This window comes from Sceloporus undulatus, chromosome 1 (assembly GCF_019175285.1).
Source record: "Sceloporus undulatus isolate JIND9_A2432 ecotype Alabama chromosome 1, SceUnd_v1.1, whole genome shotgun sequence".
NCBI lineage: Eukaryota > Metazoa > Chordata > Lepidosauria > Squamata > Phrynosomatidae > Sceloporus > Sceloporus undulatus.
In genome coordinates this window covers 4,620,814-4,642,845 of record NC_056522.1, presented here as the reverse complement: position 1 = coordinate 4,642,845, position 22,032 = coordinate 4,620,814, and the positions used below count along the sequence as shown (strand labels likewise).

Genomic DNA, 22,032 nt, shown 5'->3' with positions numbered 1-22,032 from the left:
GGTGGGGTACGCTCAGTGGCGCATGCTGGCTGGAGAGGACTGAACTGATTTTGTAAATGGCAGCATTTGTAAAAGGGTGGCATGTAGCAACAGCAATTGCAATACCAAGTACATTTCTATACCGCTTATCAGTGCATTTAAGCACTCCCTAAGCAGTTTACAATGTGTAAGCTAATTGACCCCAACAAGCTGGTACTCTTTTTAGTAACCTTGGAAGGATGCAGGGTTGAATTGACCCTGAGCCCCTGGCTAGGGCTGAACTCACAACCTTGTGGTCTGTGAGTAAGTGGCCGCAGTACAGGCATTTAACCACTGTGCCACCAGGGCAAATGTGACTCCTTAGACTGGACTGGGGATAGTGTGACCCTACAGAAATTGCTAAAGTCCCAGCAGTCCCAGCCAGGATGGCCAATGGAGAAGAATGCTGTGAGCTGCAGCTCAACAATACCTGGAGAGCTACAAGATTTCCACACTTGGCTTAGATCTTTTTTTGCAGGATGTGCTATCAAAGGCCTGGGGCCATGAAATTATGTCCTTAAGCAACTTCTGGACCATAAGAAGACAGATCCTACAGGGGAGGTGTATCAAAAGGTGCTTTGGCAGACTCTTCCACACATTCTGTACAACAAGAGAACAACCAACCAGACATGTTGCAATTGTTGCCAGGAGATCTGGAACTCTAACTCCGCAATGGCTGCCCAGCAGCTCGTTGCGTTGGCAAAGAAGACACTGCTGCAGCATCCAAACTGGCTGGCTTACAGCAATCCTCTCTGAGACTGGCCAATACCCAGAAAATAAATGCAACAAGTAGAATGACTGTAGTCTGACTCTTCAAGGGGAAGCTTTGCTCTTGTCATCATTTCTATGGCTTCTGATCCATGGCTGTGGGACTTCCTAGCTATCTCATCCAAGCAGGCTTATCCAAGCAGGTGCCTCCCCACCGTACCTGTCTACCATTCCCCATGCCTCCACTGCTCTTGGCTAATCTGCTTCACTTCATTCCTCCACATTCAACGCTGCCATTCTATGAAGTCTAGATTCTGCTGCTCATAGATGTCTCCCTTCCCTAGCCCTTTCCTAAGCATAGTACTCCAAACAACAGGGGGTGGGTAAAACGTCAGCCTCTAACCCTAATTTTGCATCCCCAAATGAAATCTCCAAGAAACCCAACCTGGGCAAAATTTTAAAATGTGTCAACTTCCACTAAAACTAGGTAAACATTTTAAAATGTTTGAACTTCTACTAGAACATGGCAGTTGGGGTCCATTTGTCCCCCACAAGCCAATTGGGGCAGAATCTGAAGTGGCATCGCAGCATTTCTGTGCTGGTTGAGACCTGTCTGTGTGGCCTGCTGGGAGGGCAATGGGACACATACAAGGCACAGATTCCACTCCTGCCTTACAAACTATGAGCATAAGGGCACTTGGCCCATGCATAACTCCCAGTATATGTGTGGGGTTTTGATGTGTGCATGTGAGCACATTATTATATTTGTGTTCACACCGGCATGTGTATGTTCGTATCCATCTGTCCATCCATGGATGCATCAATTCAACACCCTGCATGGGTCTGAAGGACTCTTGAGAAGGTGGAGGTTTGTCATTTCTACCTCCACCCTCACTTTTCACCTTCCCAACACAGTCCCCAAGAGAATGGCAGAGCAGTGAGAGTAAAACAGGCAATCCTCCAGATCAACAGAGGCCAGTGGCTGCAAAGTCAGTGGGATGGTGAGCCCTTTCTGGGATTCAGTCGCTATCTGAGACACCGAACCTATTTCAGGAATAGTGATCAACACATGGTAGCTCCTTTAAAATTTAGGCCAAAACCCAAAGCAGATTCAGTGCCTCCAACTGACATCATGAACACATAGCTTCTACTGCTCCATATGTTTTGGACCAGTGAGCCCACGCTGCTTGTAGTTGATGAAGGTTGCAGTCTAAAACATATAGAGAGTGCCAGGTGGCTTTGTCCTTGGAGGTGAGGAACAACATATCAGTCTCCTTCCATCTGCCTGTTCTCTCTCCCCACCCCAAATTACTGCAAGTTTCCACCAACCTGTTTTACATAAAATGCTTGGTTTTTCCTTTTTCTCCAGATTATAGTCATTTCTACCTGTGCAGCCTCCAGCAGGCTCCTGCCCTGCCAAGAGGAAGCCAGAACACCAATGAGAGTTTCCTGGGTCAGTGGCTTGTCAGCTAATCAGGCTTTAGCTAACAGGCCATAACTTTGATAGAGAGAGGCGTGTTAAGAAAGAAGAGCCTTATCGCTGAGTCAATTAAACACAGGCAACATTGCGGGCTGCAGAGCTGACCTTCCTTGAGTGAAACATTGATCCGTGAGCAGCAACAATCCCCTTGATTGATGCTAGCCGTGCGCTCATCCCACCACGATAGGAAGGAGCTGACCAAAGAGCATCCATTGAGCTTGTAGTCACAGGTTGAGCCCACTGGTTAGGTTTGTGCTCAGCAAGTGACTCATGCCTGCAGCCTCTCAGGCTCCACAACAGCAAAAGGAAAGCTTTTACATCTGTTGGAGTTTCTGGTTGAGTAGCAAAGGTTCTTACTGGGAATTACATTATGATGCTCTTGAGTAAGCATATTATTCAAAAAATGAGCTTAAATGCAGATTAAGCGACACACATTTGGAATGGCACCGAGCGAGTCATCGGTAAGATTAAATTGGATTCTGACTGCAAAACAGAGTCGTCTCCTAATCCCCACAACCATCCGCTTGGGCTCTCGGGTGCAGCTTGTACCTATTCAACTCCTGCAGTTGCTGAGCAGCTTGAAAGAACTGGAAGGAAGTAAAAGACCAGGAAACATATACGGAATGGCCAAAGGAGTTGATGCTAAAAAGAAAAGAAGGCCCTTGCTCTCCTCGCAATCTAGGCAGTTATGGCCCTCTCAAATAAATGGCCCCTCAGCCATTTCCCCCTCTCAAATAAATAAGCAGTAACTTTCAAAGTATTTCTTTACAAACAGAAGTGTTTCCCCCTTATTCCTCCTCACTTTCTCCTTGAGTGTTTCAGTTGCTCTTATAGGAGCATACTAGTCTTTCAGTTGTGAATACTTCTAATTGTACTTTTTAGCTTAAGTTTCAATCAGTGTACTTTTGCTAGAAAAAAAGAAAATAGAGAGAAATAGATTTTGTCCCTTTTTAAAATGAAATAGGATGGTGCTCAGACAAATTTGGACTCAAGACTTCAGCTCAATTTAATAAGTCACAGTTTGCAAGCTGTCTTAAATCATGGCCATGGTTCAGAATGCCATGGGGAGTTATCTGTTGCTTTTTCTTGCTCCATTAATTAACAATTCCCAAGGCATAATTAGCACATAGAATACTTAGGAAAGTTACTTCACTGTCATGACCTGAGTTTCCATCGACCTAACCAGATGAAACTGTTGTGCTGAATCTGTCTCACCTTTGAGACAGGATGGGGAAAGGATGTACATGGCAAGTCTAAGTACTCACCGAGTGATTTGGGGAGGAGATTCTTGACAAACTCAGCATGGTCTCCCACATGCAAGATGCTGTAGACGCTGGTATTCATGAGTTCCTCCTGGTTGTAGCCCAAGTAGCTGGTCACATTCTCTGACACAAACACGATCCGTCCTTCACGATTCACAACAAAGAAGAAGCCATCGAGTGCCTGCCGGACCCAAAGCCAAACAGTAAGCATAATCCAGACAATTTTTTTAGGGGCGTGGGTCTTAGCTTGTGCCCCTCACCAGATGGGGAAACATCCCAAGTTGAGAGATTGCTTAGACATAGAAGAAAAGACAAGAGGGCTTGAAGGTGATGCTAAGGCCCTGTGTGGTGATCATAATGTCAAATCCTCAGAAAAGGATGACAAGGTGATATCACCAGCTACTCAGCATATTGATAAAAACACAGTTGACTTTAGAGATGTCTGCAAAAACTGAAAATAATGGATTATGGAACATTTTCTTTCAGAATGTAAGGCAAAGTGCTCATATACTTGTGTGTATGTTTGTGCCTTCAAGTCATCTGTCGACTTACAACAGCCCCATGAATTTTGTAGGGTTTTCTTAGGCATAAGGAATACTCAAGAGCTGAATAAGGAATATGCAAGAATAAGGAATACCCAAGAGGTGGTTTTTGCCACTTCCATCCTCTAAAATATAGCCTACAGCACCTGGTATTTGTTGGCAATCTCCCATCCAAGTACTAACCAGGGATTACCCTGTTTAGCTTTTAAGATCAAGTGGGATCTGATGTGTTCAGGGTATTTAGGTGCATGTTTGGGGGATATTTATCCCCCAAAATGAGTTCTAAAAACTAAGTAACAGGAAGACTTTCAGGATTATGTAAGCATTCAGTCACTGAAATTCCTGGTCTTGGGTCTTCTTTTCTCAACACTTTGTATAGAAATTAGTGCATTATGTCTGCTTCACCTTACAGAGGACAAGAAGAGACAAAACAACTTTCTTTGTTTTGTTCATGGTGATTTTTTGGCTTTTCTGGTTTTATTGCTTTCTGGTCTGCTCCTCAGGGACAGCGCTGCAGAATGCCTACCTCGTAGGTCTAGTTTGGTGTGGATTCTGTAACAAAATGGTGCATGAGGAAGACAGTATCACGGTGATTCAGAATACTGTATAAGCAGCAACATCTAACTCTATTTGTTTGTCTTGTGTACCTTCAAGTCATTTCTGACTTATAGCTACCCTAAGGCAAACCTATCATGGGGTTTTCTTGGTATGATTTGTCCAGAGGAGGTTTGTCATTGTCTTCTTCTGAGGCTGAGAGCATGTGACATGCGCAAGGTCACCCAGTAGGTCACTAAGTGGGTCAAATAGTGGGGAATCGAACCAGGTCTCCAGAGTTGTAGTCCAACACTCAAGCCAGTATGCCACGCTGACTCTATAGCCGGTCCATTAATACTACTACCTCTATAGTAATGGTTCTTAGTTATCCTCCACCAGAAGTTTGGGACTTTAGCTCTTAGACACTCCAGTCAGCATGACCAAGGGTTAAGATTTTTGGAAGCTAAAGTCCAAAAACATCTGGAAGAGAAAAACTGTGCTACAACCTGTGTTCTTAAGCAAATGCTTTAGGACTGAGAAGCCTATAGCAGTGCATCTTAAGAAATCTGATTCCAAGGACTGACAGGGACCTGTACCATATTTGGGTCCAATGACTACAACTGTTTCTTTCTTTCCTGGAAACTTGTTGTGGCCTGCCAGCACTGTTCAATGGGCCACCACTTTAGAGCAGCACTGGTAAAAAGCCCTGGTTTATAAGAGCTATATCGTATGGACGCTGCTGGGATGTTCTTCCCATCCCATGAATCCTCTGGCTCTTGACCAGGTAATCCCTTCTGTCTTAACTTCTTTCCACCACTGTGGTTTTGTGCTGCCCAGGGTGAGTACATGGTACACTTGAGTGGCCTATTTTATTACAATACTGAGCATGTCCCAGTGTTATGAGGGCCAGTGCTCTAAGAGCCACTATGTGCATGGGATTGGCGATAGTCCTGTGGGACAAGAAGAAATGCACAATCTGTGAACCACAACTCTACATGTTCAGCAGGGACTGTGCAGATTTTGGATTTGAAATACAGACTTTGACTTCTCTCCTACAAGTTCAGTTCACGTTCAAGAGAGGTCTAGGGCAGGGGAGCCGCCCTGCTCAAGCATTAAAGGCTGAAAGATCTAAATGGAGCAGTCCCAAAATATTTTGGTGCTAGAGAAGAAAAAGCCAAACAGCGATTGCCTCTAGATTTAGACGAAAGGTCTGAAACAAGGGGGAATCACAGAGGAAGTAGAGGAATGGAAACAAATTCCAAGCGAGAGGTATGCTGGATTTCTGATTGTTGTACCTTTTCCAAAATGGTTGCAGATATTTCTCTTGGTTATGGTTCTAAGTTTAAATATTATTATATTATATTATATTAGATAATATATATGATATATATGATAATATGTATTATATATGCTAGCCCTGCTTAAATATTTGAAAAGTTGTCATATTGAAGAGGGAGCAAGCTTGTTTTCTGCTACTCCAAAGAACAGGACAATGAACAATGGATGTAAGCTACAGGAAAAGAGATTCTACCTCAACATTAGGAGGAACTTCCTGACAGTAAGGGCTGTTCAACAGTGGAACACGCTCCTTCCTCGGAGTGTAGTGGAGTCTCCTTCCTTGGAGGTCTTTAAACAGAGGCTGGATGGCCATCTGTTGGGGATGCTTTGATTGAGAGTTCCTGCATGGCAGATTGGGGTTGGGCTATATGGCCCTTGCGGTCTCTTCCAACTCTATGATTCTATGATTCTATATTATATTACATTTATTTATATCCCAGTTTCCCTGCAAATTGGGACTCAAAGAGGACAATTTAAAAAGAATAATAAAGTATAATTAAAAACATGTAAGTAGTGACTGTCAAAATAGAATCATAGAGTTGGAAGAGACCAAACTATTACAATATTAAAATACATCACACATTAAAAGGATACAATGCCATTTAAAAAGATAAAACCTCTTATGTCCGCTCAATTAAAATGTTTCTGTTTGAAAGCCTGTCTGAATAAAAAGGATTTAGCCTAGATGGAAGGAGAACAAGGAGGGCCCGTTTGGCCTCCTAAATACTGTTTGAGATCACAGAAAGGGAACAAAGGTTTGTCTCTTCATAATTTGGGAGGACATATTCCTAGGCATGGCCACCAACATGTGTGTCTCTGGCAGCATGAGTGCCCCTTTCCTGTGCAAGCGCTAAGCACCTAAACTCAATTTATTTAGCGTCACACTCTTTTATTTTCCACTGGAGTCGTGTTTTCTCCACCCTGTTACATTAACTGCTGGAAAGAAGAAGCAATTTCAAGTGAAAACTGAGGGCTGTACCCCTGTCTCTGGCCAAAATTGGCCCACAACCTGCAATTTCCCTGAGTCACAGCTGTTGCTTGTTGCTAAGCAAACACAGGCTTCTACACCACATGCTCCCCGGGTGGAAAGGGGCGGCATGCAAAGCCAAGCTAAGCAGGTTCCCAGCTGCATGGAGACTCGCACCCGCTCCCTCCCAGGCTAACTTTTCCGCTTGTTTCAGCACATCTTCCAGCTTCACCATTAAAGCGAAGCCTTTAGGAAAGGGAAAGGCACCATGAATAAGTCAGGCAGGATATATACAGCGGGCAAAAGGAACACAGGGAGCCGACAACTCAGAAACGGTGTCAGCTTTAAATCAATCTCAGTTCCATTAACACAGCAGCCGATGTGATGCCTAACCAGCGGGCCTCTGGTACTGAATAATCCATTTCCGGAAATGAGGAACAAGGCCCCTTGCCTCTCTCCTGAGCATCCTAAATTGGAGAGCCATGGAAATTAGCACACCGGTACATGCGGAGCTGAGCTCTGAAAGAGGGCAGGGAGCATGGCTTGCAAGGATAACAAGTTAATGAGCCACAAGGCTTTTCCAGAAGGCAGATCCCTTAGGGATAATGTGGCATTTTCACAGCCATTGCCAGGGTCTCTTTTCCTCTTTGTCCTGCATAATCGAAGAGGAAGGAATGGACTAGAAAGAAGAAGACTAGGAATGGAAAGGACAGCCATGAAAGAACTAGATAAGAACAAAGAAAAGACTTACAACCATGCACCCACATCAGAATGGTCCAACCCACAGTATTCCCCTTCACCATGCTCAGATGGGACTGCTTGACAGTGAGGAAAGCAGACAAGAGGGAAACCAACTCATTTGATATGTGGAGTTAAAGAGGAGTTCTGTTGATATTGTTGATGGCCAAAGAGACAAACAAATGGGTCCTTGAACAGATCAAACCAGAACTCTCCGTGGAAATCAAGATGGTGAAACTGAAGCTGTCATACTTCGGCCACATCATGAGAAGGCACAATTCATTGGAAAAGACAAAAATGTTGGGAAAGTAGATGCCAATAGAAAGAGCAAAAGACCACACGCCAGATGGCCAAATTTGGGAGGCCACAGGCATGAATCTGCAGGACATAAAGTAGAGCAATGGAAGACAGGGGACCTTGGAGTCGGGGCTGACTCGAGGGCAGTTAACAACAACAAACAACAAGCAGAAGAGGAACAATGCAACCTTCTGAAACTGCCAATATGGTGATGTTTGGGCACCATAGAAGGCAAAATGCACAGTCTCTAAAAGAGGAAGGGAGTGCGTGAGGAAGAAAGAAGATGAAAGGTTGAAGCTGGTGAAGAATAAAATGCAAGAGCCAGCATGAAGTCATAGAATGATAGAATAATAGAGTTGGAAGAGACTCCTTTAGTGTTGGACAAGGACTCCAGACAAACCAATGGATCCTAGAACAGGCCAAGCCTGAACTCTACCTGAAAGCCAACAAAATTGGGGCTGTCCTACTACGGTCACATCATGAGAAGGCTTGACTCATTAGAAAAAACAATGATGCTGGGAGAGGTAGAAGGCAAATTTGCAGTGTGAACAAGACCCAGGGCTGTCTGCATCTCTAGTCATGATTAATGCACTTGAGTGTACAGTAGGCCATCCATGTCTGCTGAGATTAGGGGTGCAAGACCCCCATGAAAATGGAAAAACCACAAATAAAGAATTATTATTTTGCTTTAACTCTAGGATGATCTAGGTTCTCCAGCATAGCTCTGTGGTCAACATTTGCTGAAAGCTGAGCATAGAATTGCACTGGAGGACCTACAAATGCCTAGAGAAGTGTTCTCTCTAGGAATCTATAGGTTCTCCATTGAAACGTCTGCTGAAAGTAGACCACAGAATTGTGGAGGACCTAAAGATTCCTAGAAGAACATATTCATCAAATCTGTGAATAATCAAATCCACCAAAGCCGCAAATGTAGAAGATCGGCTGTAGTATATAAGTGATTAGGTTTTGTTTTTATTCCATGGCAGGCAAAGTTTTGCATCATATGTGAAAAAAGTACTATGGAGGGCAGGGAGCAAAAGGATCCACTTTTTCTTAAAGGACAAAGAGACAAAAGCCTAATTTCCAAGTCTCAGTAAGCCCAAATTCTCCAGGTATAAACAAATGATGTGTTGGTTGGTACAGGAAGCCTATTGGCTTCTACAGTCATCCCTCAGTATCCATGGATTTTTTTATAACCACAGCTTGAAAATATTTTAAAATTACATACATTTCAAAAAGCAAACCTTGATTTTACCATTTTTATATATGGGACACAATTTTACTATGCCACTGTATTTAATGGGACTTGAGCATTTTGTTGTCCACAGGAGGCCCTGGAACAAAACCCCAGCAGATACCAAGGGCTCACTATATCTGACTCCTGCTTGTGCAAGTGAGTACACTGATCACAACTTGATTGCTTGAATTGACACATACCAATCTCACATACCAATGACATATATTTGTCTGTTCCTGGTTTCCACTCCACTAAATGCATCTGAGGAAGTAGACTGAAGTCTATGAAAGGTCATGTTGCCAACTTCTTTCTTTCAGTTAGTCTCAAAGGTGCTACAAGACCTCTCTACATACTGATTCTACAGACTAATACAGCAATATCTTTGAATGTTTCTTGTAACTTCAGAACCCAGGCTCCCAGCTGGTTGCATCCTTTATAAGCCAGGATCATAAATCAGGGTTTGTTCTTGGTTCCTGGCATGTCTGAAGCAAAATACTACAAGTCCAAGTCTGGATATCACAATAAACTTCCATATTTAGGTTATCTTAGGCCCCATACAGACAGGCCAAAATAAAGCTGCTTCGGGTCACTTTGGAGGTATGGTGTTTCAATGATGCATGCGTCCTAAGAGTCCAGAAGCTGCATCAAAGCTGCTCTGCAGTCCTTAGGACTGGATCGTGGCTTTGGTGTGGCTTCGGACTCTTAGGACACATGCATCATTTTAACAGCATACCTCCAAAGTGACTTGAAGCAGCTTTATTTTGGCCTGTCTGTATGGGACCTTAAGGTAGGGAAGCACAGAGCCAGTGCAGTGTAGGGATCTGAATGTTAGACTAGGACCCTGGAGACTAGGTTCCCAATCTCTATTAAACCATGGAAACTCACTGAGTAGTTTCGGACAATTTCTACTCTCTTTATCTTCATAGGAACGCGATGGCAAACTATGGGCCCATTCACACTACATTTTAACCTGGATTAGGATTCGATCCTTGCACGTGAAGTTCATATTCACCCTGAATCCCCCACAAGCGAATCAAAGGCTTGCACACCTGTTCCGCGGCAAATGCCCCTTAGAGCGGGTTAAAAGAAATCGGGGCAAATAGCGTTTCTTTTGGGAAACCCCAGATTCTGCTGAATATGAACTTGTCCCCGATCATGATCGGGTCAAGTTCAGGGAGGGATTAAGCTCAGAGGGCGGGCACAAGGCAGGGCATTCCCTTCCCTCTCCTGCCGGCTTTTTGCAAGCAAGCCGCTTTCCCCCCTTTTTGTTGTTGGGAGTAATGAAAGATTATGCGCATCCTCCTCTTATTCCTCCTCTTGTCGCTGCTTGCCCTCCTTTTTTCTTCCTCCTCTTCCTCTTCTCCGCTCTTTCTCATTTTCCTTCTCCTTCTCCTCCTCCTCTTCCTCTGCCAACACCCCCCCCCCCGTGGGCTCTTTCTCCTTTTCCTCCTGATTTTCTTCCTTCTCTTCCTTTTCCTGTTCTTCTTCTTCCTCCTCTCCCCGCTTCCTCCGCAGCCAAGGAAAAGCAGAGAGGAGGAGGAGGAGGAATGCACAGGGGGCAGGATGGGCTGGGAGAGACCCCCAGGAGCCAAGGAGCCTTGACCTCCAAGGCAGACAGGCGAGCGACTGCAGTGAGGGAAGGTGTGTGTGTGTGTGTGTGTGTGTGTGTGTGTAAGGGGGGAAAGAAGGAGGGAGGGAAGGAAGGAAGGAAAAAGGGAAGGAAGGTGGGACAAGGGAGAGAAGAGGAAAGGAGGGAGAGAAAGAGAGAGGGAAGGAGAACACAGAAAGAAGAAGAAAAAAGGAAGGAGGGAGGGATAAGCAGCGAGAAGGGAGTGAAGGAGGAGGGCAAAACAGAGGGAAAAGAGAGAAGGAAGGGAAGGAGGGGACCAGGGCAGAGAGAGAGAGAGAGAGAGAGAGAGAGGGAGAGGAGGCATCTGTTCCAGGAGGGAACTTGCAAAAGCTCCTCCGTCTGGAGCACCACACAAAAGCAAGCAAACAACTCCCAGAATTCCATAGCAAAGAGCCAGACGAGTTAAAGTGGGGAGGGAAGCTCACAACCTGAAGGCGCACAATACATGTACGCACACAGGAGGCAAAAGGGTGACAAGCTGCCAAAAAGGGGAATTGGGGTGACAGGAGGCAAAGGGTGACAGGAGGCTACAATGCCTGAAATTTCCTTTTCATTTCCTCTTGCTCCTGGAATTATTTGTTTAAAATGCGAATGCTACGATGCCAATGTTACAAATGTTTCCCTTTCAGTTTGGCAAATTGATACTAATTGAATGCTTTTGCTTTAGTTACTCACAAGACACACACCGGAGGTTTTCAAATTTGACAGCATCTGCGCACCTTGCCTGCCAGAATTTTTTTAAAAAGGAGGGGGAAGCCTCCATCCGCTTAGCCAATGGCTGCAAGAAACGTCACCTTTTACGAAAGCGGAACAAACTTGATTGACAGCAGAGGACTCTTCGGTTTAAAGAGCTGCAATGGCTTCCAGGGCTAAATACCCCGATTGAGGTATTTGTAGTGGGCACTTGCTTCCAGAGGCATTCGGATGGGCAAAACCCGAATCTTCCCAGTTCCTTCTAGTTAAAAATTGCCAGTGGGAATGGGGCCTATGATAGGTTCACCTTAGTGGCGCTGTAAGTTGGAAATGAGTTGAAGACACACAATAACTGCAAGCTAGGGAATACTGAAGGTCGGCAGGTTCAATTTCTATTTTCAAACTAATATGGAAAGATCAAACCTCCCTGATACTCAAAACATTGTGGCAATGCAAACACAGAAAAGTATTTTCCCATGTACTACAACAGACATTGTGGAGCAGCTGCTTCCATAAGCACATACCTCCAGAAGGAGAGGCCCCAGGGATTCCTTCTCAATCACTCCTTGGCTGCTGGACGATATATCAGACTTCTGGACATCATCATCAGCTGTTTTTTCTGCAACACAGAAAAGCCACACATTTTAGTCACAGAGAATCCACTTTCAGTTTTGAGTGCATTTGTGCTGCTCTGAAGGGTCTGTACAGAAAGCAGAACAAATGTTTAAATCACTTTTGGGGACTAAGATTATGCCAAGGAAAAATGAGAAAAGAAACTAAGAAGAAAGAAACACACTGTAGGGCTGAAACATAATAAGGCTTTCTATTCGCAGCCAGGGCCATTCCTCGCTTAGAAACAAAAAACGGCAGCTCCCTTGTTCCCTGAAAAGGAGCTCAGCAAGTGTGGCACAGGCAGAGAGAGAAAGAGAAGAGAAAAGAAAAATTAAAGCAAGGTCAAGAACTGGAAAGCAGGCAGAAAAGGGGAACTACTCCAAAAAAGAAAGATGCTGAGGCCAGGCAGGTCTTGGAGCAATGGCGCTACTGAGGGCAAAATGGGCACCAAGAGATGTCGCCATGGGCAGCATCAAGATGGACCTAACTAGATATTATTTCAGCAAAGGGATTTTGCTCACCCTCCAGATCTGACAACTTTAGTGAAAAGGGGAAGGGATTTTGCCCACAAGAGACTGCCTAACCAGTAGTACTCCATTTTTGCCTCTTCCAGTTGGGCTGAGGAGCACGCAATGTGGGAGACTGCCAGGGGGAAGGTGGTTTCTACTAGTGACTGCACTGCTAAATTTAGTGTTTATTAAGCTCTCTCTGTGTGTGTGTGTGTGTGTGTGAACAGAGTAAAGTTGGGGAACGATGCAGAGTCCTATCCACAGCTCAGAGATGAACAGTGTAGAGACATATTTTCTGCGCTGTCCAGCTCTGTGATTCTGAGTTCATAAAAACACAGCTGTTCATAGCCTCTGACTCTTGCCTTCCAGCTGCTCACTTGAGAGCATTTTGTACATGCTGAGATTGAAAGAGAGGCTTGGAAGAGATGGATAGAGCTGGAACCCACACTTAAGGAGTAAGCGCAATGCACAAAGCACAGGACAAAGGATACCCCTCCCCAAAAAACAGCCCCTGAACAAGGAGCACAGCCCAGGAGAGCACAAGCCTTAGATAAACACTGTTGTCTTCCCCTCTGCTCCCACCCCAACTTCAGTGATTCCCTACTTCGGAGCGATGCATTGGCTTTCCATTCTAATCCTTTAATTGGGCTGCGGAATCCTCCTCCAACTTTAGCAAAATAGTTTCATACAGCACTTCCAAGCCTATTATTCAAAAGGATTAACTGGCGGAAAGAGGCACCATTGCCTTCCCCATTGTGCCTGGGAGCTCTTTCCATCTCCTCACTGCAGGAATGTGGGGGCATTCAGAGACGTTTCTTTGCTGAAGCAGAATGAAATTCAGGAGTAGCCAAAAATGCAACGTCTCCACCCTGCAAAATCAGGACTCCACTGAAACTTAACACACATTCTTTTATGTACTTTTAGAACCTATGGACAAAACGATAATTTAAGAAGCACTTCAGTAAATTCCAGGATATGAAGCACCTCTTGATAGCCTCTGGACATGGCTGGAGATCAGGGGGTTACAGGAGGGGGTCTCTTATCCCTTGGTTGGTCTCCAAACCACTGCTCTGAACTCTTGGAGATACTGACAAACTCTCCCTTTGCTGTTCTCAACTCAAATTCAAAAAGGCCCAGAATGTCTCTAAAAACATCTCCAAGGCCTATAACCAACCTACTATTGGCTCAAATTAAATGAGACTCACTGAGTCAATGGGAACTTGGTAAGTCAACACCTATTAACTTTCACGGAGACACAGGTTTGTTTGTCTTTCAGTTACTTCAAGCCATCCTGCTATTTCAAGGCATCATTGTCAACATTGTATAGTCATTCATATCCTGATTCCCCTTCCAGCCCAAAATTGGGATTCAAGCTGGTTTACAAAAATTAAAACAAACCCAACACGTATTGAAATGTCTAACTGAATACCTACATAAAGAATTATTGCTAAAATGCTGTTAAACTATTTACAGAAATAAAACAGATCCATTAAAAAGGCAGAGGGGGGAAAAAGTAAACAGAACAGTAAATAGAGTAGAGCTATTAAAATCTCCTACAGTCAGTTTCTAAAAGAGTGTTGGGATAGAAAAGTTTCCACTAACTGATGGAAAGAGAGCAAGGAGGGAGTTTCAAAGCCTGGGAGTAGCCACCAAGAAAGCCCTCTCCCTCTCTTCCCATCAGACATGGCTGTGAAGCTGGAGATCTCAGAGCCTCAGATAGGAAGAGATGGTCTTCAATTAGCCTGGCCTCAAGCCATAGTAAATCCAAACTAACAACTGGATTTAGGTCATTATGTACACCAGCCGAAAAAGGGATGGGGAAAATGATAGTGTTTCCAAAAAGAGGTTCCCTCCCCTCACACTGCCTCCAGATTTTACAACCAGCATCTATGCCTACCATTTGTTTCCAAATGTTAAATGTTGCATTAACAATAGTGTAGCTGAATTTCAAGATGGTTGGTAATATAAGGGTGGTAGCTCTTGATGAATGTAGGACTAGAGGATTGTAGACTAGCAACATCTATGTTAGTTAGATAACTACAGAAGTTATATGTATAAAGTATGTATGGGTTTATTTTTAAGTACTAAGTGTGTTGATTTTAAAATTAAATAAAAATTTAATATAAAACCTTAACATGGTAAATTCATGATTTTAAAACTCTCCTATCTGCTGGACTGTTGGGAGGACAGTGCAGAGACATCAGGCATTTTCCTGAGTACCCATGTCTCCCTTGAGCACCTCTAGCCAAGTCCCCATGGAAATAGCAAGGCCTTTTTAGCTGCTGCCCCAAAACAAAGGAAGAATACCTATCTGAGGCAGGTAGCCTCGAACAAAACAGAGGCAGCCTGGATCTCAAAAGAAGTGTCTTTTTCTGTTGCTAATGGATATCTCCCTCTGCCTACATGGATATCCCTCAGTACCAACTCAGCTGAGAACAACCACAACATCTTCACATAGGGCTGTGACTCTTAACATTGTCATCCTTTTTTCTTTCTCCTGCACAATATTTCACACTAATAATAATAATAATAATAAATAATTTATATGTATCCTGCCCAATCAACGAGGAATCCAGGCGGCTAACAACAGTAGAAGTACAATAAAAATACAATAAAAAACAAACGAATCCTTTCCCAGCCCCCCCAGCGATATAAAGCAGACAATAACAATAAGCAATATCAATACAGTGGCAATCAACAGGAAAATATAAGAAAGTTACAAGTCAAACAAGGTTCATAGAACCATCACCTTTGCCCGATGATGGAGCCGGTGGAGCCTCAAAAGCTTGCATCGTACATTTTGTGCATTTTGGTCATTGGACCAATAAAGGTTATCACTGTTTTATTTGATTTTGGCTGTTATTATACTTTGCTGGATGGCCAACATGACTACCCTTGGATAAGTCTCCCAGGTTAAATTTTTCCAGAACCCACCAGCTTTGCATAAGAATTGCCAACTCTGTACCACCTCAAGGGGATCCAGCATCTGAAGGAGGAATGGTGCCCAGCCCTAGCTTTTTCTTTGTTTCTTGCATCACATCCTCCTCAGTTTGCTGCACGGAGGGAAAGGCAGTGCCGGAAGAGCACACCATCAGCAGAAAAAGGGCAAGATGTAAAATCCAGAAGTAAGCCATTAAAAAGGGGGGGGGGACAGGAATAGAGAGCAAGGCAAATGTTTCTGGCCATGGAGAGCTGCTCTCAAAATGATGAATCGGTGGAGAGAAGGTGCCCAGAGTTATGCTGGCACTGAGAAAGAAGATCCCAGGAACATGCCAGCACTGAGAGCTGTTTCCCCCTGGGCTTTATTTCAAGATGGTTGAAAAGAAATGGAAAAGAAGGCTTCTGATGCAGCACAAGAAAGCCTTTTGAAAAAGGAGCTTCATTCCAAATCAGCCGGAAACGCAGCAGGGTGTCTTCATGGCCTTTTATGAAGAAATTGTTTCAGATCACAACAAAGGAGGAGGGAAAGTGGCTGGCTTGCTGGTGCTTTTCAGTGTAAATGACAGCCACACATCCTTCCCTCCCTTACAGCAAATCTAGGCCTCATTCCCACTTACAAAAACAGTGGTTTGTGATCCGAATCGATAGATCGATTTGACAGCAGAGCAAGTTTCCCAGGACATTTGCCCCGATCGCATTTCTTCCTTGTAAAATAATCCCCTTGTGGTTCACATTCACGAATGAATCGGTTCAAAATGGACCTGCTCCAGCCAGCCGAAGGGCAACTTTAAATCAATACCCATCTGGTTCACACATGCACAGAATCGATTTATCCAAAAAGACGTGGAAAATAACAGCGTCAAAAAGAGGCGGGTTAAATGGGTCTAGTGCGTAGCCCCCCTTGCCGAATCGCTTCAGCAGTTCAATTTAAGGGGGAACCAGGGCCATTTGAACCAGTTCAAACCGAATTGTGATACGGTTTAAAAGGTAGTGGGAATGAGGCCCTAGACTCCTCTCAGTCATGCTGGGATGCAAAGCACAGCTTGGGGAAATTCTCCCGCAAGGAGGATCCACCAGCCCCTACACTCCCACCAGCAGCCCCTCTATCACACCAACAAGGCCCTCCTTAGGGAACAGTGCCCCAGCCTTCTCATTGAGCAGGCCCAGCCCAATGCCATCATTGTGCTGTGATTGGGAGGAAGGTGAGTCAAAAGACCACTGGGAGACCCTTTGGAGCACAGAGCCTCAGACTTCAAAGAGATTTGTGATTCTCAAACAGATCAAACCAGAACTCTCCCTGGAAATCAAGCTGATGAAACTGAAGCTGTCATACTTTGGCCACATCATGAGAAGGCACAATTCATAGGAAAAGACAATAATGCTGGGAAAGGTAGAGGCAGAAGACCACACACCAGATGGCCAAATTTGGGAGGCCACAGGCATGAATCTGCAGGACTTAAGTAGAGTAGTGGAAGATAGGGGAGCTTGGAGATGTCTCATGCACATCAGGGCTGACTCGAGGGCGGGTAACAACGACAAACAACAAGCAGAAGAGGAGCAATGCAAGCTTCTGAAACTGCCAATACGGTGATGCGTGGGCACCGCAGAAGGCAAAATGCACAGTCTCTAAAAGAGGACGGGAGTGCATGAGGAAGAAAGAAGAAGAAGAGCCAGCATTATGTCATGGTTTTAGTGTTGGACAAGGATTCCAGACAAACAAATGGGTCCTAGAATAGGCCAAGCCTGAACTCTCCCTGCAACCCGATAAATTGGGGCTGTCCTACTATGGGCACATCATGAGAAGGCTTGACTCATTGGAAAAGACAATGATGCTGGGAAAAGTAGAAGGCAGAAGAAAGAGAGGAAGACCACATGCCAGCTGTTTCAACTTTTATCAGGCAGGCCATGAGACTGAACCTGGAGGACCTGAGCAGAGGGGTTAGAGACAGAAGAGCTTGGAGATATTTTTTTCAGAGTCACCATGAGCTGAAGTTGACTAGAGAACAGTTAACAATAATAACAAGGCTCCAATACAGCCATGTTTTAAGACCTGCTTACCCACAGAAACCCACTGGGTGACACTACATTCTCTCAGCCTCAGAGGAAGACAACACATGCTTCTGTCAGGCAAGTCATATTCTCTGTCAATCTCATAATTGTGATCCTGGGGAGCCAAAAGATTGCTGGGAGACCCTTTGGGGCTCAGAGCCTCAGACCTCAAAGAGATTTGGGATTCCTTCTCTGTTTGAGACTCGTAATATTTCAGCAGTGGCAGCTTAATGCAGGAGGCCCTTTGGTAGCATATCAGATTTTACCAAGGGAAAGCGCCCCCAATGCTGGTGTGTTCCTGGGACCTTTTTTCATGATGCCCACCTAATTCTGGGCACTCTCTCTCCACCAATCTACCTTTTTCAGGGAGCATTTTATACAGGGTGTGTATTCCCTTTGTTCTATTTTAACTTTTGTATGCTTAATTACGTAATTGTGGCGCATTACAAACGGCCATTTAGTACGCGCTCCATGCATACTAGGGTTAGAAAGGGGCGTGCTAGGGTTAGGAAGGGTCTTACCTTCCTAACTGGCCCTGTTCCTAGTACGTGCAGAGCGCGTAGTAAATGGCGAAACCTGCCACACGGGCGCCGCCATCTTTACGTCTCGGACGCACAGCGTCCGGATGTGGCGCAGCAGAAGTGATGCCGTGAGTGCGCGCCATTTCGGCACTTCTTTTTAGCTGTGCCGGGAAGCCTGGCAATCTGGCCGCTGGGGCTTCTCGGTGCAGCTAATGATGGTGGCGGCAGACCGCCCGCTTTTGGGCGGTCTGTAACACGCCTATATTACAGCGCTGCGTAAATAAAGTATAATAATAATAATAATGTTTTAGCAAGTTTAATTTAATTGTTTTAAATGTTTTATTATAAAGTTTTAAACAGATTTTATCTATGAGTTGCTCTGAGTCCTTTTCTGGGACAAAGGCAGCATATAAATGAAATGAAATGAAATAAATAAATAAATAATATGAGTCTGTCCCCAGCTTTCCATGCCACCAAATGCATCTAAGGTAGACTTCAGTCTACGAAAGCTCATGCTGCCAATTTCTTTCTCTCAGCTAGTCTCAAAGGTGCTACAAGATCTCTTTACATACATGCATACTACTACTAATACCTGTTCATCATCTCCAGAGCAGCTTCCTTGTCAGAGAACATATGGCTTGCTCCCAATTCCTGCTCCCCCTCCCCATTTTATGGCTAACCTCTAAATTTTGCATCTTGTCCTATTTCTGCATGTCGTGAACTCCTCCTGAAGATTTCCTGTCTCTGTGAATCAGCTTTGGGTTTCCACTTGAACTTTAATGGAACTGTCCAATGTTTTGGAGCTATAGCTCAAAGCCTTGGATAGCTCAATTGATGTTTTGACTAACACCTAGGATACGTTCACTGCTCCATTGGCAGAGAAATCAGCAGCCACCACTCATTACCTTTAAGTAGGGCCACCGGTAAAGGTGTCTGAGCCTGGGGTGGGGAGTAGTGGTGATATGGGGGGGGGTCTACTCCTAGTCCTACTCCAGAGTAAGATATTTTTTCTTAATATTACTCCTACTCCTGTAAAAACCTCTTACTCCTTTATGCCTTACTCCTACTCCCAAGCCCTGGGGGAAAGCCTCAATTGCTTTGCAAGGCTGGTGTGTGTGTGTGTGTGTGTGTGTGTGTGTGTGTGTGTCTTTCTTTGTCTCCCAGTCTCTTCCCCCGTGCAATATAATAAAATGTTTGGGTTTTTTTTTTTGGTGTTTGCATGTACAATATAATAACAGGAATAAAGAGTAACAAATATATTATTTCTACTCTTATTCCTGTAAAAAACCTCTTACTCCGTTACGCCTTACTCCTACTCCCCAGCCCTGGTCTGAGTAGCAGTGCTGTGGAGCCAGGGCTCACAGAGTCAGAGCAGCAGTGAAGTAGATGGAATATTCCACCGTGTAACCTACCATTGGCAATCCCAAGAGTCCTGACATATGTTTACCACCACATATGCTATGGTGTGAGGACTGGTTGGAAAACTCTACCACCAAGACACACTGGAGGGGAACTGGCAGCTGTAGACAATATACTAGCAAATTCACAGTTACGTGACTACAGGAAGGAGGGGAAACTGAGATACCATATAGACATGTCCCTCCATATTCGCTAGGGTTAGGGGCACAAGACCCCCGTGAATATGGAAAAACTGCAAATAACAAAAACACCATGTTTTTACACCTCTCTAGGAATCTCTAGATCCTCCAGTGCAACTCTGTGGTCAACATTTGACAGACACTGACTACAGAACTGCACTGGAGGAACTGCTGAGCCACCATGGCCTCCAATAGAAGCAATACCCTCTACAAAATTGTAAGTTGGAAGAGACCCTTAGGACTATTGAGTCTAACGCCTTGCCAGTGCAGATACCCAAGGCTAAAGCACATCCCTAAGAGGTGGCAATCCAACTTCTGTTCTAAAATCTCCAACAAGCCACTATTCAGATAAGACATCATCAGAAGCCCTAGCCTTGAGATGACATATTTTTTCTCATACCAAGGAACGGGGGAGACAAAAGCACATACACCACACACACACATACACACAAGCACAGTGTGGCCTTCTTGATGCATAGCTTTGATTTCTCCCCCTAAGTTAATTAAAATCAGATGGAAGGGCGGGATACAAATAAAAATTTTATTTATTATTTATTTATTTAATAGACTAGTGTGACCATCCATCAAGGACTTGACACACAGACCTGGCATTCTTTAGCACAAAACAAAGAATTGAGTTAATGCACCATCAGCCATGGGAAAGAAGAAGCAGTAGAAAAACAAACAAGCCTCTTGGCAGGACAATGCAGAGGAAGGTCTGATGCAGGATCAATAATGCACATGTCTGATATACATGGGGGCAGAGGGAAACAGCAATGGTATAAAAAGGTGTGGCAGAACAGCAAGGCAGCCGAAGCCCAGGAGAGGCTTTTCCTTTGCAAAAGGAAGCCCATTTCCAGCTCACTTCTTGTTAGAAAAAAGGTGTCCTGTGAACATAAAACACCCCATGGCAAAATCACCCCCACAACCACTGAAGAGAGTTTAGGGGCATTTGGGGGCAAAGAAAAATGGACCTGGGAGAGTGCCTTTCAAAATAAAAAATGCAAGCAAGCCAGCACTACTGGCAAATAATGTGATCTCTGGATAGTGTTTGAATGCAACTCCCATCATTCTCAGTGGCTGTCCTGTCCTGGAGTGCTGGGGCCTGTAGTCTAGCAGCATATGGAAAGTGGCATGATTCCCACCCCAGCATTAAACCCTCTCTATAAATATCAGAAAATGGCTGAAATGTCTATGATTCATTTGGTCGGGAGATAAGAAAAATCCATCTCTATGTTGCCACATGGATTAGTAACCACGCTCTAGTGCTCTTTAAAGCTAATTACTATGTGATGGTTATCTTCAGAGGAAAGTTACCATTTGACTCCTCTTAAACACTGTGACACTTACCAGGCATTTGCTCAAAGGAGCCAAGAGTGGCTCACGTGTGCCCCCAATCACTGTTGCACTTCTGGTGATATGACACACACATAGTAATAATGTAATTTATTTATTTCACCAAGAGATGTGTATCTTGCCTTTCCAGTGTGTTCGCTCTGCTTAGGGCAGCTAATAACCAATGAACCACAATGTAAAGTAAAGTGGAGTAAAACCACAATGATCAAGCATACAAGCGGAGACCAATAAAATATCTATGACAAAGAAAAGTGGAACTAGCATTGACGTAGTGGTTTTGAGTGCTGGACTGGACTCTGGAGACCAGGGTGCAATTCACAACTTGGCCATGAAACCCACTGGGTGACACTGGGCAAGTCACATGCTCTCAGCCTCAGGGGAAGGCAATGGCAAACCTCATGTGAACAAATCTTGCCAATAAAACCCCATGATAGGGTTGCCTTAGAGTCGCTGTAAGTCAGAAATGACTTAAAGGCACTCGTCACAGACACAGACATGCACACAGAGTAATAAAACAAATAAAATATTCTACAAAATACACACAACCTCACAGACACAACTCCTGTCCCCTCCTATGTTCCATCCAAGAATCCCCTGAACACAGGTAAGAGCTCCTCAGCAAATCTTGAAGAGAAAATGACAAAGTCTCCAACATCTCATTGCAAAACAATTGCTCCTGAGTTTATGGCAGGTTTCCTGAACTACTGAGCATTCTCCAGATGTATTGTGGACTACTATCCCTATCATCCCAAACTAGTGAAAGATTTAATGCAAACTGGAGTGAAACCAGAGTTATTTTCTTTCCATCACTGTATTTACAGTTCATTCAGGCTATGCCCCCTCCTCATGAAGCAAGAGGAATGGGGCTCAACTGGAAACCAAAGAGCAACCACAGTGCACCCTCTTGGACCCGAAGTGCACAACGAAGCTACAGAAACAATGAGGCCGCAGGGGTGCTTTCTGACGTGGAGGCGACTGATTGTCTGAACTGTGACAGGAAAAA

The 22,032-nt window shown here is 44.4% G+C and overlaps 1 protein-coding gene across 6 annotated transcripts in view; it reads right to left on the bottom strand.

Moving 5' to 3' along the window:
- Positions 1 to 22,032, bottom strand: part of NCOA1 (nuclear receptor coactivator 1) — a 393,895-nt gene that overhangs the window by 82,701 nt on the left and 289,162 nt on the right. For all 6 annotated transcript variants that reach the window (XM_042463672.1, XM_042463682.1, XM_042463653.1 and 3 more), the window contains 2 exons: positions 11,969 to 12,063; positions 3,472 to 3,649 (listed from right to left, as the gene is read on the bottom strand). In XM_042463672.1, coding sequence (XP_042319606.1) covers positions 3,472 to 3,649; positions 11,969 to 12,063 — 273 coding nt within the window. The remainder of the gene's footprint in view (positions 1 to 3,471; positions 3,650 to 11,968; positions 12,064 to 22,032) is intronic.